Here is a 23,640-nt window from a genome sequence, read left to right as displayed (position 1 = left end):
CTATATTCTTTTTTTTTTTTTTTTAATGTTTATTTTTAAAGAGAGAGAGAGAGAGCATGTGTGTCCGTGAGCAGGGGAGGGACAGAGAGAATCCAAGCAGGCTCCATGAGGTCAGCAGAGCCTGATGCGGAACTCAAATTCACAAACCATGAGCTGAAATCAAGAGTCAGAGGATTAAACCCACTGAGCCACCCAGGTGCCCCTCTAAAACCCATATTCTTTCCATAGCCCTACACTGTCCCCTATTCACAGAATTCATCCCAGTGTTTGAAATATACTAAGCTCCTAGACTGTGGAGACAAGTGCACTGATTGGCTGGAGCGTCTCACTGATTGGCTGGAGCACCTCACCATCCTGGGTAACAGACACCGGGGAACAAATACAAACCCATCCCACGCGGAGACGACCTCAGCTTCCAAGGTCAGTCTCGGCCTGTTCCCTGAGGTAAGACCACAAACCTCACTTCTGGAAGTGGTGGCGCTTTGGTTTCCTAGACTGATGCAGTCGCGACACTAAGCACCACGGACAGCGGAAGGCAGGAGCCAAAAAGGTGACTGAGCCTCCAGCTGAGGTGGGAGCCCAAAGTGTCAATACGCAGCCTGGATTCTAGGTACTGAGCCTGCGTGTGTCCCTCCCGTGTCTGCTAATGCTCCTTTGGGCTGTCCGGACCCACTGCACTCCCCAGGCCCCCTGGCTTCCATACCCCAGCGTGGAGCTCTCCAGGGGAATGCCACGCAGCCAATACAGGCTAGTGGGTCGGTAGATGCAGAGAACATCTAAGCTACTGAGGAAGAGCGTGCTCTGGGACAAACGATAAGCAAGAGAGTAAGAAAAAAAAGTTTCTTCTGGGCACAGAACTCTTAGGACCAAGGCCACATGCAAAATTCACTTCACTTCCACATCTGCATTTAATTGTGGCACCAAACTGAGGAAGATCACTAAGGGGCAACAGAGGAGAGGGCTACCCGTTCCTACAGAAGGGGATTTCTGGGTGGCCAAGCACGGCGATGAGAAAGAAAGCAACTTCACAGCTAGGCAAGAGGAGCTTTAAAGGAAAATGTGTCTGGAGTGCCTGGGTGGCTCAGTGGGTTAAGCTGAGATTGGCTCAGCTCGTGATCTCGAGCCCCGCATCGGGCTGTGCTGACAGTGCAGAAACTGCTTGGGATTCTCTCTCTCCCTCACCCTCTGTTCCTCCCCCGTGCACTCTCTCTGAAAATATGGACAGACTTGTAGATAAACATACTGACTGACTGACTTGTACGCATCAACATAGCTCCCCAGATAGGAACCATTCTGCAGGTACAGAAACAACCACCAGACTGTTGTTCACTTTTAGAAACCAGAGGGTGGGGCATTTTCCAGACGGCTGCTCGTAGGTTTCATTTAGAAACACAGTTAGAGCAGTTATAGAATTTTTATTTACATGTTATACCTCATTAACTTACCTCAGAATTAGTTCTTTTATTCAAGGCACAGGTTACATTCTGGGGTTGTCAAAAACATCTTGAGCTAGTCTTCTCTCCCACAAGAAATGGAACTGATTAAGCTGGCCAAAAAATAGCCACAGGCCTTCAGTCTCCTCTTGAGGGGACAGTGACAATGACAAACACTCAATTCAGCTACGTGACCACACACTGCTAGAGTGGAGATTAAGGCCCATTGTATAACCTCTACGAATGACAATGCTCTGATGCTTAACAAACATCATTTTACTCCAGAGTTTCACAACAGACCTATAGGAAATGACACAGTTCTCTTTTCATAAATAAGGAAACGGGAGGCCCTCGGAGCTGATGCGGCCTGCCCAGGAGCCTAACTAAAAGTGGAAAAGCCAGGACTTCAAACCCAAATCAAGCTATGCTACATGCTTCAGATAATAAAGTAGTGATTACACCAGCTTAGGGAAAAAAGAACATTTTCACAAATTCTGCAATAGAATTATTTTATTAGACATATGGATGTACTTATTTTGTATGAAGCTGAAAGAACATCTCTTTCTCCTGCCCTCACGAGGCCACCACTCTAGAACTTCATGTTCACGACACACTTTCGGCAGCGGCCACAAGGTGAAGGAAAGCGCAATTCTGAAAACATCACCACGTAACCAAAGGTGGAGGAGGCACAAAAGCAGACAGAGGTCAGTGGGTTTCTCGGCTAGCTCCCAGCCGAAGGCCCTGGTCCTGCTCTTCTTCTTTCAAAAGGAAACACGTTAGGAGTAGAAACTCCTGGGTGTAACTTAAGCAATACTGCCCAACCCTCTTGGTAGCATCTTTCTTCCACTTCCATTTGTCCCGGTGCTGTATGTTTGCAACTTCTTTAAGAAAGTCCACCCAGGTCTACATTCTGTCAATTGTCCAAAGTTGAGCTTCAAAAAACATAAATAAACAAACAAAAAAGAAGAGCAGTAACTTTCAAAATGAGACCCTTTCTAGATGAAACCTACTCTCTAGAAGTCAACTGGCCAAACATGCCCCGTTGGGAGACACAGAGATTATGCAAACAGGTCTGGCTGGAAAATACCTCGGGCAATCAATCAGACCAGTTACTCTGCGTCTGTGGATTTAAAATGATCATCGTCCACAGTGGAATAGATGTGTCCCTCGTTGCTAAGAAAATCCACAGCTTGCCTAGAAAAAAAAAAAAGACAGAAACAGGCTCATTTAAAAACTGATGCAGGAGTGCCTGGGTGGCTTAGTCGGTTGAACGTTTGACTTCGGCTCAGGTCATGATCTCACGGTCTATGGGTTTGAGCCCCGCATCTGGCTCTGTGCTGATAACTCAGAGCCTGGAGCCTGCTTCAGATCCTGTGTCTCCCTCTCTCTGCCCCTCCCTTGCCTGTTTTCTGTCTCTCTCTGCTTCTCAAAAATAAATAAACACTAAAAAAATTAAAAAACAAAAACAAACAAACAAGCAAAAACTGATGCAGAAGAAAGGAAACTGCCTTTTGGATATGTCCAAACATAGATTTTACTCACTTCCCATTTTTTATCTTAGCCAAGACTTCACAGCCATTTTGTTCAGAGGGCTCTTACAAGGAGAAATATTAGTAAAATTGCAAGACTGAGGTAATGCATGGAGACAATGGCTATTAGGGTGGCCTTGGACTCCTCTCCCAAACTGTGTAAACGCCAGAAACCAGGGCCTAACTCAAATGCCAGTGTAAGCAAACTGAAAGGAGAATCTAAAAAAAAAAAAAAAAAAAAAATGCAGTCCAGCTTGCACATAAAATCTCCTAGCATAAACAGCTATTTTTAAAAGTTCCTCCTCCCTACTCACCCATCAACCCTCTAGCTCCCTTTCTGGGAAGTAAAGCTGCAGGACATAAAAGAAAGGTCTTTCCAGAAAAGACAGGACAACTTCAAACCCTTCAAGGCCCTCAGGATCGGTGTCAGTAAACATGTAATAACAGTAATAATTTGTAGAGCGTCTACCGCATGACAGTGATTCTGTTCCTCACCATCCCCGTAACTGAGACAGGAATTAAGATCTTCATTCTATTTAAAACAGGAAATGAAGTTAGACCTGAGCCTTTCTTTTCTATATAAGCCTAGAGTATCAACTGATTTACAGTTTCAAGTAACCATCACAAGCACCAAGATACTGGTGCTTGATTAGTTCCCCAGAATCAGGAAGCTGCTTGTCTAACGTGGACTCAGAGTAAGGATGCCGGAAGGATCGTCTATAGCTTCAGGGTCAGACAGCCAAACGCACATCTCCACAGCGGGAACGGTGACACCAATGGGACTGTGTTACTTGAGGACCAGGAGAGAAGGATCTCACTCCCCCAGACTGAATTCTACAAGAGGTCAATTTTTTTTCTAGCTTATTTATTTTTGAGACAGAGCATGAGTGGGGGAGAGGCAAAGAGAGAGGGAGACACAGAATCTCAAAGAGGCTCCAGGCTCTGAGCTGCCAGCACAGAACTCGACACTGGGCTTGACCCACGAACCGTGAGATCATGACCTGAGCCCAATTTAGACGCTTAACTGACTGAGCTACCCAGGTGCCCCCACAAGAGGTCAAATTTATCCGGTCAATTTTTGCTCAAAATGACAATCACCACACACGATGGGATTACTTGTTGGATGAACAAATGAATGAATGAATGATGTGATAGGTAGCATCATTCTGGTGAGTCCTCTTTCTTGCTTTCTGTGGCTGAACACTTCCCTTCTGTCACTAAGCCTGCAGCTGACGGTTTTGTTTTGTTAAACTCACTTCTCCATTACCAGAAAGCCTAGTGAGGTCAAATGGGTACAATCCTGGAGCCCCCGTTGATGGAAATCAAATACTCACTTTATCGAGGCTACAGACATGTGCTGCAGCTGGTTCTTGAGCTCCTGAAAGTTTAATCCTTCAGGTCTTGGACAAGCCTTAATCAAATTCAGCACCTGAAGAGTCAAATGGGAAAGACTTCAGCAACTACTCTGAATCAACTCCCTTATGTAAACCCGCGTCCCTTTATAACAGAGAAGTCAGTCAGGTACTTAGAAAGCCTTAGCATCATTAAGGAAGTAACAGATTGAGGACTCTCCTGCGTCCTGAATTTTTGGAGCCACTCAGTGTTTACCTGGTTTTGAGCCACAGTGAGGCCATTTGCCGGTATGGAGCTATTCCCACCAAAGTTCCCTGCTTCACTCATTCCTGGATTGCCGATCAGTGCTCTCCCTCCTAAGGGCTGAATTAAGAAAGAAGTTTGCAACATGAGAACACTTACCAACTTAAAAAACAGTCCTTGTTATTATAAATAGCTTATTCATAAGCAGCCCACAAAAAAGAACGTAAGCAGTTTTCCCAGTAACGACGGCTTACCTTGGAAGGGATAGCTATCATCATTAATGAGTGTTCGAAGGAAGGTAAAGTGACCCTCTGAAGCACATATCAGAGAGAAAGGTACCTCCTGGCTCATTCTTGTTTTTGCCATGCTGAGGGGAACCAGAGGAAAACTAGCACCGAGAAGAAAACTGCCTGGAGATTTGCTATAATGGTGTCTTTCCTTGGTGCTTAATCATTTAAACTTGCATGCATGTTCACCCACTCATTTATTTACCTATTTTGGGGTATTCCTACCTTGCACTTGACTTTATTATTATTACAGACAATTTATTATTGAAGTATGGTTAACACACAGTGTCATATTAATTTCAGGTGCACAACATAGTGATTTGACAATTTTTTACATTACTCAATGCTTACCATGATAAACGTCCTCATCACCTATCCCTGCACAATGTTACTACAAGATTACTGACTCTATTCCCTATGCTGTGCTTTTCCTCTCCTTAACTTATTTACTTTATAACTGGAAGTTTGTATCTCTTACTTCCCCTTCCTCCCCTCTCCCCCTCCTCCCACTCAAGCATTTGTGGTCACCTAGGCATGAAGTATGACGAGAGAAAAAAAGTGCCCATCACTCTTTTGTTCTTTTTTTAGCACCAATTTTTAAAAATAATAGACGATAATCACTGTTTCCATTTTCTTTCTTAGTCACTCCCCAGCCCACCACTATATGGACTCTAAATATAACTGGGAGTGTCGGGTGGCTCAGTCCAACTCTTGGATTCAGCTCAGGTCATTATCTCGCAGTTCGTGAGATGGAACCCCGAACTGGGTTCTGCACTGACAGCACGGCGACTGCTTGGGATTCTCTCTCTCCCCTCTCTGCTCCCCCATCCCAACTCTCTCTTAAAATAAATGAATAAATTAAAAAAAATCCACACACACAAAACTCCAAAAAACTTTAAATATACCTCTGAAACTGTTCTCACCAAAATCAGCAATGACTTTTCAAGTAATATACCCAAGTCTCTCTCAGTCCTCCTAAAACTTGACTTCTCACAGAAAGACATGCTGATCACTCTCTTGAAATGTACCCCTCCCTAGACTTCTTGATATTATATTCTTCTGGTTCTCTACTTACTCAAACTATACCTTCTCAGTATCCCTTACCAGTCTTCTATCTCCCCAAAGGCTGATCATTCCCCCAGGATTCTATACCAGACCTCATAGACCACAACTCCTTGTTCCCAGTCATTGACTGGATATGTCCACCAAGCTCTCTCACACACTTCCGAGTAAAATTACATCCTTCCCAAACCTAATTGACCTGCTCTATTCCAAACCCAATGTCAGTAAACCCAAACGCAATGCTGCAGACTTCAGTTGTCTGAGTCCATTCATTCACCTCCCACAACCTGTCACCACAGCCTGTCACACAATCTTCAGTGTAGCTCAAGCCCAGTCTCCTCACCCTGGCCTCCTGACGGCACCTCGGCCGCTAAGTCTGTGCTACTCCAGTCAACCCTTCTCTTTGCTACCAAATTAACAGCTTCTGAGCATGTCCTTCCTCTGCCAGAAAGCTTTCAAGTGGCTCCCCCTGCCTGTGGAAATAATATAAACCTAGACCTTTGAGACCTACCACAACTTAAGACGTCAAAATCTCTGTTTTATTCTTGACCATTTCTTTTCTTTTTTTTTTTTTTTAACATTTTATTTATTTCTAGGAGAGAGAGAGAGAGAGAGAGAGAGAGACAGCGTGAGCAGGGGAGGGTCAGAGAGAGAGGGAGATACAGACTCTGAAACAGGCTCCAGGCTCTGAGCTGGCAGTCAGCACAGAGCCCGATGCGGGGCTCGAACCCACGAACCGCGAGATCATGACCTGAGCGAAAGTCGGACGCTTAATCGACTAAGCCACCCAGGCACCCCATGACCATTTCTTTTCAACACACTTCCCTCTCCAGCTGCACCTGGACTTCTCGTCAGCTGCAAACACGCCTCTGATCTAAACATGCGGTTCCCTATCTGGAACGCTCCTCCCTTCATCTGCCTCGTAAACACTGGCTTCTCATCCTTCAGGGCCAACTTGATTGCCACTGCCTTTGCAGAGCCTTCTGACACACCCCAAGCCAAGTTAGCCATGTTCTTCTTTCTTGGCTCTCACACGTTTGGCCCATTCCCTCTCAGAACAGCCATCATGGCGTTCTCCTGTCACTTTCCTCCACAAGCCCCTTCGTCTTCACGCAGGGCCTGGCGCAGTCCATGTCCAGTCCATGTTTACTCTACTGGACTGAATAAATAAGGATGAGAGATCAAACACGGTAAGTACCCATAACAGATGAGCACTGTGGAAATTCATTAGGAGAAATCCCATCCAGTCAGGAGACTCATTCATTTCATAAACATTCATTAAATGCCTATTGCTTTGGGCGCCCGGGCGGCTCAGTTGGTTAAGCGGCCGGCGTCGGCTCAGGTCGTGATCTCACAGTCTGTGGCCTCGAGCCCCATGTCGGGCTCTGTGCTGACAGCTCAGAGCCTGGAGCCTGCTTCAGATTCTGTGTCTCCTTCTCTCTGCCCTTCCTCTGCTCACCCTCGGTCTCTCTGTCTCTCAAAAATAAATAAACATTAAAGGAAAAAGCCCATTGCTTTGAGGTTATAAACAAATATTGATCACGGTCCCCCTCGTTTTCAAGCTAGATGCCTTCACGTTGCCTGCTGGTAAAACAGAAGCCTCACATTTTATGATTCAAGACTGAACTGAATACAATTTCTTACCCAGATCCTCTGTGTGGAAGGGTCTCATGTCCTGCTTCCGGTAGCCGCACCTCATGTATCTGTTAGGACTTGGTTTAGGCATCACCTCCTCCAAGGAGGTCTTTCTTTTTTTTAAGTAGGCCTCATATCCAGCGCTGAGCCCAGTATGGGGCTTGAACTCACAATCCTGAGATCAAGACCTCAGCTGAGATCAAGAGTAGGATGCTTAACTGACTGAGCCACCCAGGTGCCCCTACATGGGGTCTTTCTTGTGTCCAGATCAGGATAGTAAACCCTCCTCTGGCTCCACAGCACCCTGTGTTTGCCACTTACGCTGCTCTCACAGCTTAAAGGGATCTGAATCTCCAGTGCTCAGACTCCAACTCTTTTGAGAGAAAGGGGATTTTTATTTACTTAATAAAATTAATTAAAAAATACTTTAAATAAAAAGTAATTTTATTTACCTAAAAAAATTACACCTTTAATAAAGGGTGTAAAATTATCTACACCCCCAGTTTTTATTCCCTAACTACCCATCAATTGAAAAGCATTTTTATGACATATTTGATACATACATATATGTCATTAAGTATGGTAATAAGATAAATATGCTTAAGTTTTTACAAAAACTTTATCTTTATTTATGTTTAAGTAATCTCTATACCCAATGTGGGGCTTGAACTCATGACCCCAAGATCAAGATCCATGTTTCTAAATGGAACAGGAGACCTTTCCCATCACCTTCCTTGACATCAAGGAAGCATTCTACAGTTGACTGCACCCCCTCCTTCCTAAATATACTCTTTTCAGAATCTTCTACAGAATCACATTTCCTGATTTCCTCCTGTCCTATTCATAACTTCTTTGACTTCCACTGGCTCCTCTTCTCCAAATTTCTAAAGTTTAGTGTGTCCAAGAGTTCAGGTCTCTGACCTCTCAAACCCCCAATTATCCCCTCTAATCCAAGGCTTTAAATATCACCGACATGATGACTCCCCAGGTTCTACCTCTAGCCCTGACCTCTCTCCCCCTTGGATCCCAGTTCTACATATTCAACCATCTATTCTGTTCTCCACTTGGATATTGCACCGGTACCTCATATTTGGGAATTCCAAACAGAACTCTGGATTTTTACCTCCAAATTTGCTAGCTTCATCTGGTTGCCAAGCCCTGAACCTAGAAGTTGTCTTTGAACCCTCCCTCTTTATATCCACTATGTAACTCACCAAGAAGTCCTGTCAGCTCTACTTCCAAAATAGGGCAGAATCCAAACACTCCTTTATTCCAGCTGCCGCTACCATTCCCAAATCAATTCTGTTGCCATTCTTGGAGCCCCATAGTTTACACCCCCTACAAGAGCCTAGCCCAAGTGTATTTTTTAAAAGACTGACTGAGCCAGCCAGGCATCCCTAGGTAACCGGACGACATTTTAATACAAGAATCAAGAAACCCTCTGTGTGGTCCTAGATGGACTGGCCAAATGGGATTCACTCAGCAGAAAATAATGTTGAGAAATTTCAATATGCAGCAAGAAAAATAACTTTGGGGCTAAAATAATGGTGCATCACTTTTCCTATTTAGCCAACAGGTTAGAAGAAAAGCAGTAAAATTGAAAACCCTCGGGGCGCCTGGGTGGCTTAGTCGGTTAAGCGTCCGACTTTCGCTTAGGTTGTGATCTCGCGGTTCGTGGGTTCAAGCCCCGCGTCGGGCTCTGTGCTGACTGCCAGCACAGAGCCTGGAGCCTATTTCAGAGTCTGTGTCTCCCTCTCTCTCTGACCCTCCCCTGCTCACGCTGTCTCTCTCTCTCTCTCCTAGAAATAAAAAAACAAAAGAGTTGGGTGCTTCACCCGCTATTTAAAAAAAAAAAAAAATTGAAAACCCTCCTAGTGGGTTTTTTTTTTTTTTTTATGAATATAATCTTAGAGGCAAGTGCTCAGCCTCTAATTATTATGTCTACACTTGAAGGTTGTATCAGGCCTCAGCCTTCCAAGTCAGTGTGGTCAGAGGAACTTGTAATTCTGAGAGAAACAGGAGTGCTCCCTTTGGAATAAAATAACATGGCGAAGCTCACGAAGAAAATGTTCTGAGGATGGAGTGAGACCTTTCTTCTGGCTCAACCTTCAAAATGTCAAGAAAATCAAAGCCCCAGCACAGAATCTGTCTGTGTTCTTTCGGAGAAGAAGAAACATTCTGAGAGTGAAGTCGCTCACCTGGCTGTTAGCTTTGCTCAGGATCATGTGTGCATTGACTACTTCCAGCATGTGTGTGGTGAATTCGTTCATATCCTCCAGGGGCATGATCTTGAAGGCTACCAGGCTTTTTTTGTTCTATTAAAATAAAGAGAAAGATGTAAATAAAGCAGGAGCACATGTGTATCAACTTCAGGTTAAAACACTGTGGCACTTTTCTTGGTTATATTTTGCCAAACTGGAGAAAATGTGTTATATACTTCAAAGTTCTGACTTAAGGTTAATCCAAATATAGTCATTAATGAGAGAAAAACACCCAAAGCTAGAGCTCAGAGCTGTTCAGTGACTTGCCCAAGGCTACACAACCAGGCAGAGCATAGTCTGACCGCGAATCCTGTGTCCTTCCTTTTATCCCTAGAGGAGGCCACAGATGGCAATTACGGGCAGGGATCCTATTCCCTTCCATTCTATTAGTTTCACATTATGGTCAACACCTGTTATTTCTCTTTGAAGAGAATAATGAAATAATTTCAGTCTAACTCCCATTTAATATAAAGACTTGGTTCAAGATGAAGTATCCTAAACTCTGACATGAATCCAGAAATTGCTTTGTGCAAATATATTTTAACTATGATTTTTTTTCTGACTTTACCTGAAAAGATCTCAGATGGCCAGCCACTTTTACGTACGTTTCTGGAGGAACCACTGTGTTTTCACTGCTGGCATCCTAAAAGAAAAAATACAAACATATCACACGAAGGTTTTAAGGATGTTGGTGAAACTCTGAAACTGCTAAATTATGAGGGCGCCTGGGTGGTTCAGGCGGTTAACAGTCCAACTTCAGCTCAGGTCATGATCTCGCGGTCTGTGGGTTCAAGCTTTCCACTGGACTCTGTGCTGACAGCTCAGGGCCTAGAGCCTGCTTTGCATTCTGTGTCTCCTTCCCTCTGCCTCTCCCACACTCATGCTCTGTTTCTCTGTCTCAATAAGTAAACATTAAAACAAACAAAAAAAAGATCGCTGTTCTAAAAAACAAAAGAACAATAACAGAAAAAAAAAGCCCGTTTTCACAGAGTTTACATTCTAGCGCCGCCTGTCCCTTGCCTTTTAACTTTGCTTCTAAGTATAGTGAAGTTTAGAACACTTGAAACTTTCATGAAACCAAATGTACTAACTTTTCATTTGAGGGCCTCTGCCTTTGATATCTTGCCTGTAAATTATTCTTAGAGTAAGAAATTAAAAAGTGAGACTAAAAAAGTTCAGCATCTCCAAAACCCCAAAGTAACCCCACCCTCAAACAGCCGCTTACATCTGTGTCAACCCACTGGCGAACGTCCATGGGAGCAGCTGTCATGTCATCTACTTTGTAAACAATGTTGGTTGGAGCCTTTTCTGCGTGCCTGATGATACCCACAATAGTGACCTACATCAGAGGGAAGAAAAAAATAAAAGCTTGGTTTTCCCGGAAACAAAAACACCATTTATGTAGTTTTAAATAAATTTTACTTCATTCTTCGTATGACTAAGGGCCTCTCCCACAAATCGCCTTACTCACCTGTGAAATCTCAACATTCCCAATTCTGAACACTTCGTCAACCAGAGTGGCAGAAAGCAGCTGAGAGATCGTACAGGGCACGATGTGCTGGGCTCGGGCTCTCTGCAAAGAAAAAGCACATGTAAATCCAATGAAGGCAATAATAAGTACCTCCTTATACATGCCAAGCACTTCGCATATGTCATCACAGTGAATCTTCAGAATGAGTCTCATTATCCTTGCTTCACAGAGATGGAAACCAAGGTTATATAGCTAACAAATGCCACACTTCGGAATCCAAACCAGGTTTGCTGGACTCCAAAGCTCCTGACCAATGGAGAAGTCTATGGGGCACTAGGGATGCACCAAAATGAACCAGAGTGGGGACAGCATAAGGAAGGATGACCTGCTCCCAGAACCAAACTTAAACTCCTCTGTTTTAGAACGAAGGCAAGCTGGAGCTGGCTCTTCAGGTCACCAATGACGTGAGACGGTATTTGGAAAGGGTTTGAGAAACGGCCAGGGGAGACAACTTTGAAGCCGCTCTAAGGCTCGTGATAAAATATAGGGGGCGCCTGGATGGCTCAGTCGGTTTAGTGTCCATCTTCGGCTCAGGTCATGATCTCACAGTGCGTGGGTTCGAGCCCTGCGTCGGGCTCTGTGCTGACAGCTCAGAGCCTGGAGCCTGCTTTGGATTCTGTGTCTCCCTCTCTCTCTGACCCTCCCCTGCTCACGCTGTCTCTCTCTCTCTCTCAAAAATAAATAAAACATTAAAAAAAATTAAAAAAAAAAAAAAAGAAAACGTTAGAGGTATAGCTTCCTTAAGAACAGATGTTCTGACAATCAGATGGAAGTTCTGGGGAGAATTGGATAAGGGCTTGGCCACACTTGACATCTTAAAGGGAAAGGACAGGATGTGCTGGGCAGAAGATTGTGTAGGAAGGACACTGAAATCCCATCTAAAGGCAGCCCACCAACAGTGTAAACTCTTACAGTCACCCACCACTGGCCAGGGCTTGTCTCGTGGCACAAAGATGAGAAAGATGGGGTAGGATGTGCTCACAACACAGTCCTACCTAACAGAGGCAGGGATGCAAATAACAAACCTGGTCTTGGCAATATTCGAGAATGAAATGCACTATGTGGGATCCAAGGAAAACATACTAGCATTTTCAAGAGGTAGCATTTGGGCTCTACCTTGAAGTATGGACACTTTGAGAGTGAAAGAACAGTGAGTAAGGGACGGGCATTACAGGCTAAGGGTAAATACGCACTCTCACAAACTCACAGAGGAAGTAAGTACAAGGAAGAAAACACACATGGATTAAAGACTGGAGTTCCTCCTGTCAGAAATCAACAACCCAAGAGCTGTTTTACACGTAAGACAGAACATAATGGACTCCTGGCATTCATGGATTTAGAAGTTGCAGCTTTGTCTTGAGGTCCATACGATACTAGCAACATTTCCTTCTGCTGAAGCACAATTTTGAATGGGAAGCCTTGCCAGGATGCTATAAAGTGAGCCCTCCAACTACCAGCGCATGTCACAAACAGTGGCAGTTAAGCGTGATTATGTTAAGATTATGTTAAGATTAAGTTAAGATTATGGCTCTATCACTCAGGAGTAGTGTGTTCTTGGTCATGATTTTCAACTCATTTGGATCTTAGTTTTCTGTAAAACTAGGAATGATAAAATCCCGAAAATTAAGTATATGGTGAAGTACCTAGAATAATACCTGGCACAACGTAAGCACTCAAAAAATGCTAGCAATTATTATTTTAAGAAATTTTTTTCTTACGTTTATTTACTTTTGAGAAAGAGACAGCATGAGCGGGGAAGGGAGACACGGAATCCAAAGCAGGCTCCAGGGTCCGAGGTGTCAGCACAGAGCCCAACGCGGGGCTTGAACTCACAAACTGTGAGATTATGAACTGAGCTGAGGTCAGATGCTTACCCGACGGAGCCACCCAGGCGCCCTCCAAAAATGTTAGCAATTCCTATGTCAGCTAGTGTTTCTCCCTGTTTATATCTGCAACAGCTTTGACTAAGGATGTAATGGAATCAGCGATGCTTTTCAATTTTACTTTATGGTATTTTATAGGTGAGGATACATGCGATATTAGCACCTCTTCTGTAAAATGAGGAGATCTACCTTTCAACCTGTAAACAAAGCATACTGTATATAAAAATGCTAACGTTTATCTCTATGTGAAGTATGTATTCTATACATATTACTCCTCAGGTAAAAAAAGTTGCAGATGGGTCATGACTGAGTTGTTAGTAATACCTCCAAATTCATCTCCAATCAGAGGTACGTCTCGTTTTTTAACAAGCACATATTATGGGCCAGAAACTGGTTATAAGGAGTTCCTGGTATGTTCGAAAAAGATTCACAGAGAATGTGCCAGTGCAAGTATGGTGAATTTAAAAAATAATTATTTTCTAGTTGACTACAAACTATAGGTTTACTTAAAGATGAAACCACCATCTTTAAGAGGAAAACATGACCAGTACTGAAAATTTCACATGATTGAATAAGGTGTAACAGGTTTACAGTAGACAGGGAACATTCTGGATGGGGCGATTATCTAATTTACTGTGGAAAAAGCACTAGATTGAAAAACAACATGATCTGGGTTAGAAGTCTCCAGCTTCTAACCATCATCACTCTCTGAAAAGCTGTTGAGGGATCCTGAGATAAAAATTCTATCAACTGGAATGAAGAAAATAGTTAAGCTCAGAAAAGATGAAAACCTAATGATCTATCTTTTGTTTCCTCCTTCACAACCTCAAGGAAGACAAAGAGTACTGGAGTCCCCTCTGGTCTTCCTGGGAAAAAGAAAAGTACAGGACAGAGAGGCTGCTAACCAGATTCTAGATTTGCTCAGCATCATGTGTGCACGGTCTAGTTCCATTTACTTACTAGCTATAGAAGTTAAGGCAGTCCTTTATAATCTCCCAGACCCTCTGCTGCCCAATGGAGTAAACAATAAATACGTTATGGGATTATATGACATAGTTTGTATGAAAAGGATCAAGCAATGTCAAATGTATGGTCATTATCAATGAATTCTTTCCCACTGACACACAGTCCTGAACTAACAGTTTAGGTAAAAGCTTATCAACCCATACCAAAAACACAGAACTTTCCAATACTGAATCTTGACACATGTGAATGACACCTAGACAGTAGTCAAATCAACCTTGGATTTAAAGGATGAAATCAACAGCAGTTGTTAAATGCAAACTCATTCCTGAGAGAGCGAATAACAAGCATTTGGACAGCTATTTACAGATCGCTTTCCTATACATTACCTTACCTCTCCATTCTCAGAACCACCCTCAATGTAAGTAGTACCAGTACCATTTATCAGATGAGAAAAACCAAGGGCCACAAGGTTCAAGTTGCTGCAGTAAAGTCAAGGGCAGTAAAAAGTGGATTCTCAACACCATGTATTCGGTGCTCCATCACTCATGTCTTTTTTAATAAAAATATCTAGGACCATTTATTAAAAGGGACTACAGGGACGTCTGGGTGGCTCAGTCGGTTAAGCGTCTGACTTCAGCTCAGGTCATGATCTCACAGTTTGTGGGTTCGAGCCCCGCATCGGGCTCTGTGTTGACAGCTAGCTCAGAGCCTGGAGCCTCACGCTGTCTCTCTCCTTCTCTCAGAAATAAATAAAACATTAAAAAAATTAAAAAACAAAATAAACTGAAATAAATGGTGGACGTGAACTTAGGAAAAATTTCATTTTTTAAACCTGCAGCACTTAATTATAAGATTCAGTAGGACAGTAATTGGTAATTTACCAATCAGTTCTTGTTTAACACTTTTCACCGCAGGACATTTTCTCTGAGGGATGAGTTACGAGCTTCAGGACAGAATGAAATAAAACAAAATGCTCTTTCAACCTACTGATTTCTTTTCTGCCTGTGAAGGTGTCGGCGATCCGAAGCCCCCCGGGGACTGTGTGTAGCCGCCGCTGACTCCGCCAAAGGAGGAGGTGCTATAGCTTTCAGATCCGCCTAGTTTTAAACAACAGTATTAATACCTGTACTGCTTTCCAAACCTCTGAACAGCCCACCGCGCCCTTCACGCTACACACCTTCGCCAACCACTCCCAGAGTCGCCCTAATCTGCCCCACCACCTTGCCCCGGGCCACCGCCCCCTGCCCACCCCGTCCCTCCCCCACTCGCACCACCACACGCCTGCCCGACCCCGCCCTCTTGCTAATTCCTGCTTGCGACTCTCATCCTTACCAAACCACATCTTGGTCGCGATCCTCTCAGGAGAGAGGCCCAGAAGACTGCCGTCTGGTGGGCTGGCTGGGCTCCGCGGAGTCCTGTTGCGGCCGCAGTCTACAGCTACTTCCCGCGGGTGCCACAAACTCCTTCCCGCGAAGGACGGAGCCAATCAGAGTCCAGAACGCTTCTTGCTTAAGCCAATCAATGCACACGAACTCTACGCTTTTCCTGCCTTCTCCGGCACTGCGTAAGAAATCACGCCCTGCGCTGCCAATGGCGGCCCGAAGCCTCTGCGGCCATTTTTACTAAGGGCAAAACACGCTGCGCAAGCGGAAGCAAGGAGCAGAGAGAGGCTCCTAGGGCGGTGTCTCAAGAAAAACAGCCAACCAAAACGATAATTCCCTAGCTCAGGTCGTGTAATCCCACCCCCGCCAGCTGAGCAGCGCCTTACATCACTTCCTCGGCTAGGCGTCCTCCTGTTCCCGCCAAACTCTCACCAATCGGACGACGTCGTGATCTACGGAATTCTGGCCTCGGCGACCCCGCCTCGCCCTCGTGCGGCGCTTGCGCTTCGGGCACCTTGCCCTGCTACCTTCACGGCATCGCTTGGGGTTGCTGGTTCCTTTGCTTAGAAGCCAAGTTCTTTTCTCGTGTTGGCATTCCCTCGTCCTGATTTTCCCCCTCGAGGCTCCAAGGAACTTACACTCTCCTCCCCGGGACAGCCTTGCAAGAGATCGGAGGATGCCCTTCTGCCCCTGCCCCATCCTCACCCCGGCCTCGTACACCTGATTGTTGAACCAGTTCTTCATATAGCATTGCCTGTCCCTCCTGTAGAGGGGGGAACGCGTCTGTCAGTTCCTCTCTCTAAATATCACTAGGTTGTTAAATTCCAGCACACCTCGCTTATGTGACAGGAAGTATTTAGTGTTGCGCCTTGTGTTCCAAATTCTGTGCTGGCCCCAGGGATTCAACAGGAAACAAGATAGACGTGGTCCCTGGGTTCCTGGACCAGTCTGTTTTTCTAAAACTGCAGACACTGCCTTTAATATTTCACATTCACTATCTCAGTCCCTTGAGGTAGGTGAGTGGTATTATCGTCCCGGTTTTTCAAAGGAGGCAGCAGAAAGCCTAAGTTGTGAAAGTCTAAATTCAAGCCCAGGAATTTAGATTTCTTCAACCGGTGTAGTCACTATACCTTCTTGTGCATCCTAGAGCTGGGGCACAAACTCAAGTTGGCAACGGGTCAGGCAGGAAAACTATAAATGTAGTGGGTTGGATAATAGAGGGGATTTTTTTTTTTAATAGAGGGGAATTTTTTACCGTTTTCTCCACAGTAAGAAAAACAACCACACAAACATAATGGTAAATAGCAACTGACACAATGAATATGGGCCTAGTGTTGTCATCTTTAGACTTTTTTAGCAGACGCTAGAAATTTTGATTTTTGTGTAAAACTTTCTGAATTGTAGGCGTTTTTAATTTAAAAAAATTTAAAAACACCATGTAGGCCAAAGAAAAGGTATCTATGGGTCAGACGTTGCCTGTCTCCCACCTTTTACCTATGTAAATTCTGTAAGCCTCCAGGGACACCTAGGAGGCTCAGTCAGTTAAGTGTCTCATTTAGGCTCAGGTCATGATCTCATAGTCGTGGGTTCAAGCCCCACATTGGGTTCTGTGCTGACAGCTTGGAGCCTGGATCCTGCTTCCGATTCTGTGTCTCCCTTGCTCTCTGCCCCTCCCCTACTTTCTCTCTCTCTCAAAAATAAATAAACATTAAGAAAAATTCTGTAAGCCTCCAAATCATCACCGAGGAACAAGCAAGATATAGCCGAGGACAAAAACTTGAGGTATACCATGAGGACACTGTTATATTAAGCTCAAGGTGATGGAAATTACATAGTCTGACAAGTAAGAGCATATTTAAAATATAGGATAAAATGTTTGAAATTAAGAGTATCTGGGATATTTTAAGATGTGAGTTCACTTGGGGTAATTGTCCTCATGTGGGGTCTACTAGTTATAAATTCAGCTGAGAAGATCATACATTTAAAAATAAATGAAATGAAAATGTCTTAATTAAAATACTGTACAAGGCAAAACATCAAAATGAGACTTTTTTCACATCTTTTCAAAAGCTTGATGATGTAATAAATTGAGCAGAGGGCTCAGTATTCAATCAGCACTAAAATAATTGGCACTTACCTTTTATATGTGTGTGTTTGTGTGCATGTTAGTGATTTCATCTCTCAAGGTTTACTCTTGTCAAGTTGAAGTCCTCCTTTTCCCTCTCCAGGTATACTGGTATTAGGGAAACCCACAGTAAGACTTTTTTTTTTTAAAGAAGTTTTTTTAAAGATTTTATTTATAAGTAATCTCTACACCCAACGTGGGGCCCAAACCCATGACCTGGAGATCAAAATTTGTATGCTCTACTGACTGAGCCAGGCTGATGCTCCCTATAGAGCTTTTATTTATTTAAATAAATAAATATTTAAATATTTATTTATTTTTATTATTTTTAAAATATAATTTATTGCCAAATTGGCTTATATACAACACCCAGTGCTCATCCCAACAAGTGCCCTCTTCAATGCCCATCACCCACTTTCCCCTCCCCCCGCCTCCCATCAACCCTATTTGTTCTCTGTATTTAAGAGTCATCAGAGAGGCTTTTATATGTGACAGAACCCTCACAACTATTTATGCTCACGCTATTCAAGTCTTACAACTAATAAAACTTGAAGTCAATCTTTTGAGTATGTAAATATTATTAGCAAACTTAAGTAAATATCCTTAAATTTTTAAATTGCAATTAAAGTTTTGGTATGGCTGTTTCTTACAAGTACTTCAAATATCTTATTTTTTAAAAATTATTTATTTATTTAATTTATTTACTTTTAATACATTTTAATGCTTATTTATTTATTTTATTTTTTTAAGATTAAAAAAAATTTTTAATGTTTTATTTATTTCTGAGAGAGGGAGAGACAGTGTGAGCAGGGGAGGGTTAGAGAGAGAGGGAGACACAGAATCTGAAACAGGCTCCAGGCTCTGAGCTGGCTGTCAGCACAGAGCCCAACGTGGGGCTCGAACCCACAAACCGTGAGATCATGACCTGAGCCTAAGTCGGATGCTTAACCGACTGAGCCACCCAGGTGCCCCAATGCTTATTTATTTTTGAAAGAGAGAGAGACAGAGCACAAGCAGGAGAGGGGCAGAGAGAGAAGGAGACTCGGAATCTGAAGCAGGCTCCAGACTCTGAGCTGTCAGCACAGAGCCCAACACGGGGCTCGAACCCTTGAACTGTGAGATCATGACCTGAGCTGAAGTCTGAGGCCCAGTCAACTGAGCCAGCCAGGTGCCCCACTTCAAACATCTTAAGGAACAGACAAAACTTACAAAAATGATGTTTTCTTGTGAAGCTAATGTTTAATCTTTAGGACCCCGACCTGTTCACCCTCTCCCAGTGCCCCTTCTTTGTCTAGATACATATTTACTTTCCTACTTTGCTTAGTTAGCATTCTTCTTCTTAAATGGGGACACACACATTATATTTTGCTTATTTTTTAAAAATTAGCTTATTATTATTTTTTAGTAATGTCTATACCCAACATGGGGCTCGAACTCAAGACCTGAGGTTAAAAGTGGCATGCTCTTCCAACCGAAACAGCCAGGTACCCTGGGGCATACAAACTGTATAAACTTTAGGTCCCGCAAAATTTGGAGCCTCCTGCCCCCTACTTCCTTGGGTCGCTGCTTTATTTATGTCGTTATCCTTCTAGGGGTTCTATAAAGATTACTTTTATTCCTCTCTGAGCTTTCAAAAATCACGTCAGACTGAAAAGGAAAAGAAATGTCATCTTAGTCCAGTTGAAGTTATTGGATCTGGGTCTTGAATCAATTGATTCTTGGTCAGTACTCGAGACTTACTTGTGTGATCCAAGGAGACTGTCAGCAGGCCACACATGAGTTTCTTTGTGTTGTGTCTGTAAGACTTTTTAAGTCATGCCTTCCACATAGGTTTTAGTTTTTTACAACCTGGTGTCTTCCCTCGAAATCATGGGCTTTCAGCCTCTCTTGGGCCGCATTACGTAACTCATTGACCTGTTCGTTAACTCTGATGGGCACTTTCGCATTTTTGAAAATTCATGTATTCCTATGAATACATTATTTCGTTATATTCACAGGGCTACCTGAAGGTTTCACTTTCTAGAAGAGGAATTGAGTCTGTAGAGTTAACTGGACTTGAGGATGGCTGGCTAATTGGTTCTCGAAGTGCTCTGTTGTCCTCACCTATTTCTTCATTGTGTGCGAGCAACTCAGCTCAACCACCCTTGTCCCACCGATTGCTCCCTTCCATAGTTTCCTTAGGAACTCTTTGACTTCTTTTCTTTTTAAACTTTTTAAAATGTTCATTTATTTTTGAGAGACACACCAAGAGTGAGCAGCGGAGGGGCGGAGAGAGAGGGAAACACAGAACCCGAAGCAGGCTCCAGGCTCTGAGCTCGCTGTCAGCACAGAGTCCGACGTGGGGCTCGAACATCACCAACTGTGAGATCGTGACTGGAGCCAAAGTCGGACACTTAACCGACTGAGCCACCCAGGCGCCCTGGAACTTTCTGACTTCTCACAGACCTGTGAGTTGCTTTCCTCATCCTGGTGGGAACAGTACATATGTATACTTTGTAAATAGGCATCTAATTAATAAAAGAAGCAAAGTACTAATTAATAAAAGAAGCAAGTAAGTAATCTTATTAAGATTAAAAAATTCTGGGACCTGGCTGGCTCAGGTGGTAGAGCATATGACTCTTGGTCTCCGGGTTGTGAGTTCAAGTTCCATGTCGGGCATAGAGCTTCTTTAAAAAAGAAAAAAAAAGATCAAAATGTTAAACATATCCTACAATAGTCACCAGTTTTGGTGACTTTTTTCCCTTTCGAACTTTCCAATTTGGGTTGTAACCATGAACTCATGGCCTTTCACAGATTCAACTCTCCCACGAACTTTGACAGCGACAATAATAAAATAACCATCATGTCGATATAGATGTCACAGTTGTCACATCGTGGCCAGCGAGAGGCTGGTTCCTTTGTCCTATCAGTGCCGCTAATGTTCTTTACAGCCTTCTGGCTTCTGGCAACAGGAGAATGTTCCAGTGTTCTCTTTCCCCAAGCCACAGACTCTGCTCCTCCTCTGGAGGAGAACAGCATACATGAGCCTTTTGAGAATTGTCTCTGGACATGGGGCTGCTGCCCTTGGAGCCCTCGTAGTAATCACTCAGCAATGACAATAGTTATTTTTTTTTATTTGACATACTGTACTGTATTAATTGATTCTGTGAGTTTAATACTGTGAGTTTGCCATGTATTTACAGGATACATAGTTTGTCATTACCTACATCTATGTTATCTTATATGATCAAAAGCACTGTAGGGGCGCCTGGGTGGCTCAGTTGGCTAAGCGTCCGATTTCGGCTCAGGTCATGATCTCACGGTTCGTGGGTTTGAGCCCCGCATTGGGCTCTGTGCTGACAGCCAGCTCAGAGCCTGAAGCTTGTTTCAGATTCTGTGTCTCTTTCTCTCTCTGACCCTCCCCTGCTCATGCTGTCTCTCTCTCTCAGAAATAAATAAACATTTAAAAAAAAATTAAAAAAACCACTGTAGATATTATACATAATACTAACAGTATAACTCAAAAGTAAAAGATAATGATAAAAAATTATAATTATTACAAGTATAATATCTCATTCATTAATAATGATGAGGCAGCAACATGAATGTTATGGTAGCCTAATATAATCAATGCAATTGCTTCATGGTATTCTAGTCTATACACTAATAAATAAATTGTTATAAACTTTAAGGAATACTCTTACAGTCATATTGATGATACAGTATTGGAAAAGCTTTACGTTTTTTAAAAGTACATGTGATGATAGACTGGTACACAGTTTCTTGAATTATTGGAGAGAGAGGCTACTGAATGGAAATGTAACTTTTTTATTTTTATTTTTTTAATGTTTATTTATTTATTTATTTTCAAATAGTTTATTTTCAAGTTGGTTTCCATATAACATCCAGTGCTCATCCCCACAAGTGCCCTCCTCCATGCCCATCTCCGCCCTCCCCTCCTCCCCACAGCCATCAGTCCTCAGTGACAATAGTTATTTTTTAAAATTTTTTTAAATGTTTTATTTATTTCTAGGAGAGAGAGAGAGAGAGACAGCTTGAGCAGGGGAGGGTCAGAGAGAGAGGGAGACACAGACTGTGAAACAGGCTCCAGGCTCTGAGCTGGCAGTCAGCACAGAGCCCGACGCGGGGCTCGAACCCACGAACCGCGAGATCATGACCTAAGCGAAAGTCAGACGCTTAACTGACTAAGCCACCCAGGCGCCCCGACAATAGTTATTTTTTAAGGTGAGGCGTTTGCATTTATTTTTCCAATTGAGCATAGCGTGCTACTGTACCTCACATTGTGACACTGGCAGATAGTCTGTGGATCGTTTTTTGTTTCTTAATCTTGGAGCAAGGGGCATTCGGTTGGCAAAGACATGGAATCTGCGTGCGCCTCTGGGTCAAAAGGGCAGGATCAAAAGGTCCTGCTTTATTCACTTAATCTTCACAACAACCAAATGAGGTAAGCACTCTCAGCATCCCCACTTTACAGACAAAGAAGCTGAGCTTCAACCTTTTCCATAGCGTAGACACAGAAGCAAAATAACACACCCTGGATTAAACACAAGAGGTTAGGGGTGCCTGGGTGGCTCGGTTGGTTAAGCTTCCTACTTTTGCTCAGTTCATGATCTCACGGTTCGTGGGTTCGAGCCCTGTGTCGGGCTCTGTGCTGACAGCTCAGAGCCTGGAGCCCGCTTCAGATTCTGTGTCTCCCTCTCTCTCTGACCCTTCCCTGCTCACACTGTTTCTCTCTCCCTCTCTCAGAAATAAATAAAACATTAAAAGAAATTATTAAAAAAAAATCAACCATCACAAAAAGCCCAGCTTAGAGCAGACAAAAAATTATATACTTCGAGGCATGCCACATTTTCTTATTAGATATTTATTCTTTTGGGTTAGTCACTGCTGCTGCAAAGGGAAAATTCACAAGGAATTCTTAAATGACCCTTTCATATCCCTGCTCCAAAACCTTCAGTGATCACCCATGACCCATAGGAAAAAGCTTGAGGTCTTTAGGATGGCATCCGAACTGGGCACCATCAGAGTTATAATTTCACACTAATCCATATGAATTTTACTAAAGCCCATTTCTCTCGGTAAACTGTAAACTATTTTTGTCCATCATTGTGTCACCAGCACCTGGCACACAGAGGGTGTTTAACGAATACATGTTAAATAAATGAGTAAATGAAGGAATACACAAGAGCAACGTGTGTTTGCTCTAGAATAACTGGACTAGATGTCAACTTTCGTGGGTTCTATCGTGGCCTCGTTCTTGACCTTCCTGGACTCTGTGGACTTGAACCCCAAGACAACCACAGATGCAGCCTGGCTTCCCAGGGGCTCTGAGCCCCAGACAAAGGTCATGAGTCGCCAGATGGCTGCCCCCCATGCCCCAAGGGCTCTGCTACCAGGGTTTTTTTTTTCTTTTAAGGTTATTTATTCATTTTTGAGAGTAAGACAAAGAGAGTGAGCAGGCGAGGGGCAGGGAGAGGGAGAGAAAGAATCCCAAGCAGGCTCCGTGCTGTCAGTGTGGAGCCGAATGTGGGGCTCGAACCTACGAACCATGAGACCATGACCCAAGCTGAAACCAAGAGTTGGACTCTTAACGGACTGAGCCACCCAGGCGCCCCCAGCATGTTTGTTTTATAGCCTCTGCTGAGGTGAGCTTTTATACAACAGCTTTTCTCTAAGAGTGATGGGAATTTTCTGGAGATTGCAGTTGCCAAGGATCAAAGAAATGCTTTGGGCAATATGAAAAAAGAGGTCCTGATTTGTACTTAAGGAGGCAAGGTCCTAACCCTTCATTGTCTCTGCCTCACGTACCTCCTCCAGCAAACCCAGGTCTAGCAGGGGCCGAGTGAGGGCTCCATGTTTGAGCCCTGGCCGTGTCTGTCTGGGAGGGAAACATCTTTTTCTAATTCACACAAAGGCTTGCCTTTTCTACTTACACAGAGATACCATATGG

The 23,640-nt window shown here is 43.5% G+C and overlaps 1 protein-coding gene across 1 annotated transcript; it reads right to left on the bottom strand.

Annotated features, from left to right (window-relative positions):
- Positions 1–1,928: 1,928 nt before the first annotated feature.
- Positions 1,929–15,644, bottom strand: RPA2 (replication protein A2). Its single transcript, XM_039231445.1, has 10 exons — positions 15,516–15,644; positions 15,171–15,280; positions 11,275–11,376; positions 11,029–11,142; positions 10,372–10,446; positions 9,741–9,857; positions 4,571–4,678; positions 4,297–4,391; positions 2,521–2,627; positions 1,929–2,365 (listed from the first exon to the last, which is right to left on the bottom strand). Exons 1-9 carry the CDS (start codon positions 15,523–15,525, stop codon positions 2,543–2,545), a joined length of 816 nt encoding a protein of 271 aa, XP_039087376.1. The 5' UTR covers positions 15,526–15,644; the 3' UTR covers positions 1,929–2,365; positions 2,521–2,542.
- Positions 15,645–23,640: the final 7,996 nt, after the last annotated feature.

The sequence above is a fragment of the Hyaena hyaena genome, unplaced genomic scaffold (assembly GCF_003009895.1).
Source record: "Hyaena hyaena isolate Hyena2069 unplaced genomic scaffold, ASM300989v1 scaffold_3, whole genome shotgun sequence".
NCBI classification, from domain to species: Eukaryota; Metazoa; Chordata; class Mammalia; order Carnivora; family Hyaenidae; genus Hyaena; species Hyaena hyaena.
The sequence above is the reverse complement of the archived record's forward strand: the minus strand, read 5'-3'. Positions and strand labels throughout refer to the sequence as shown.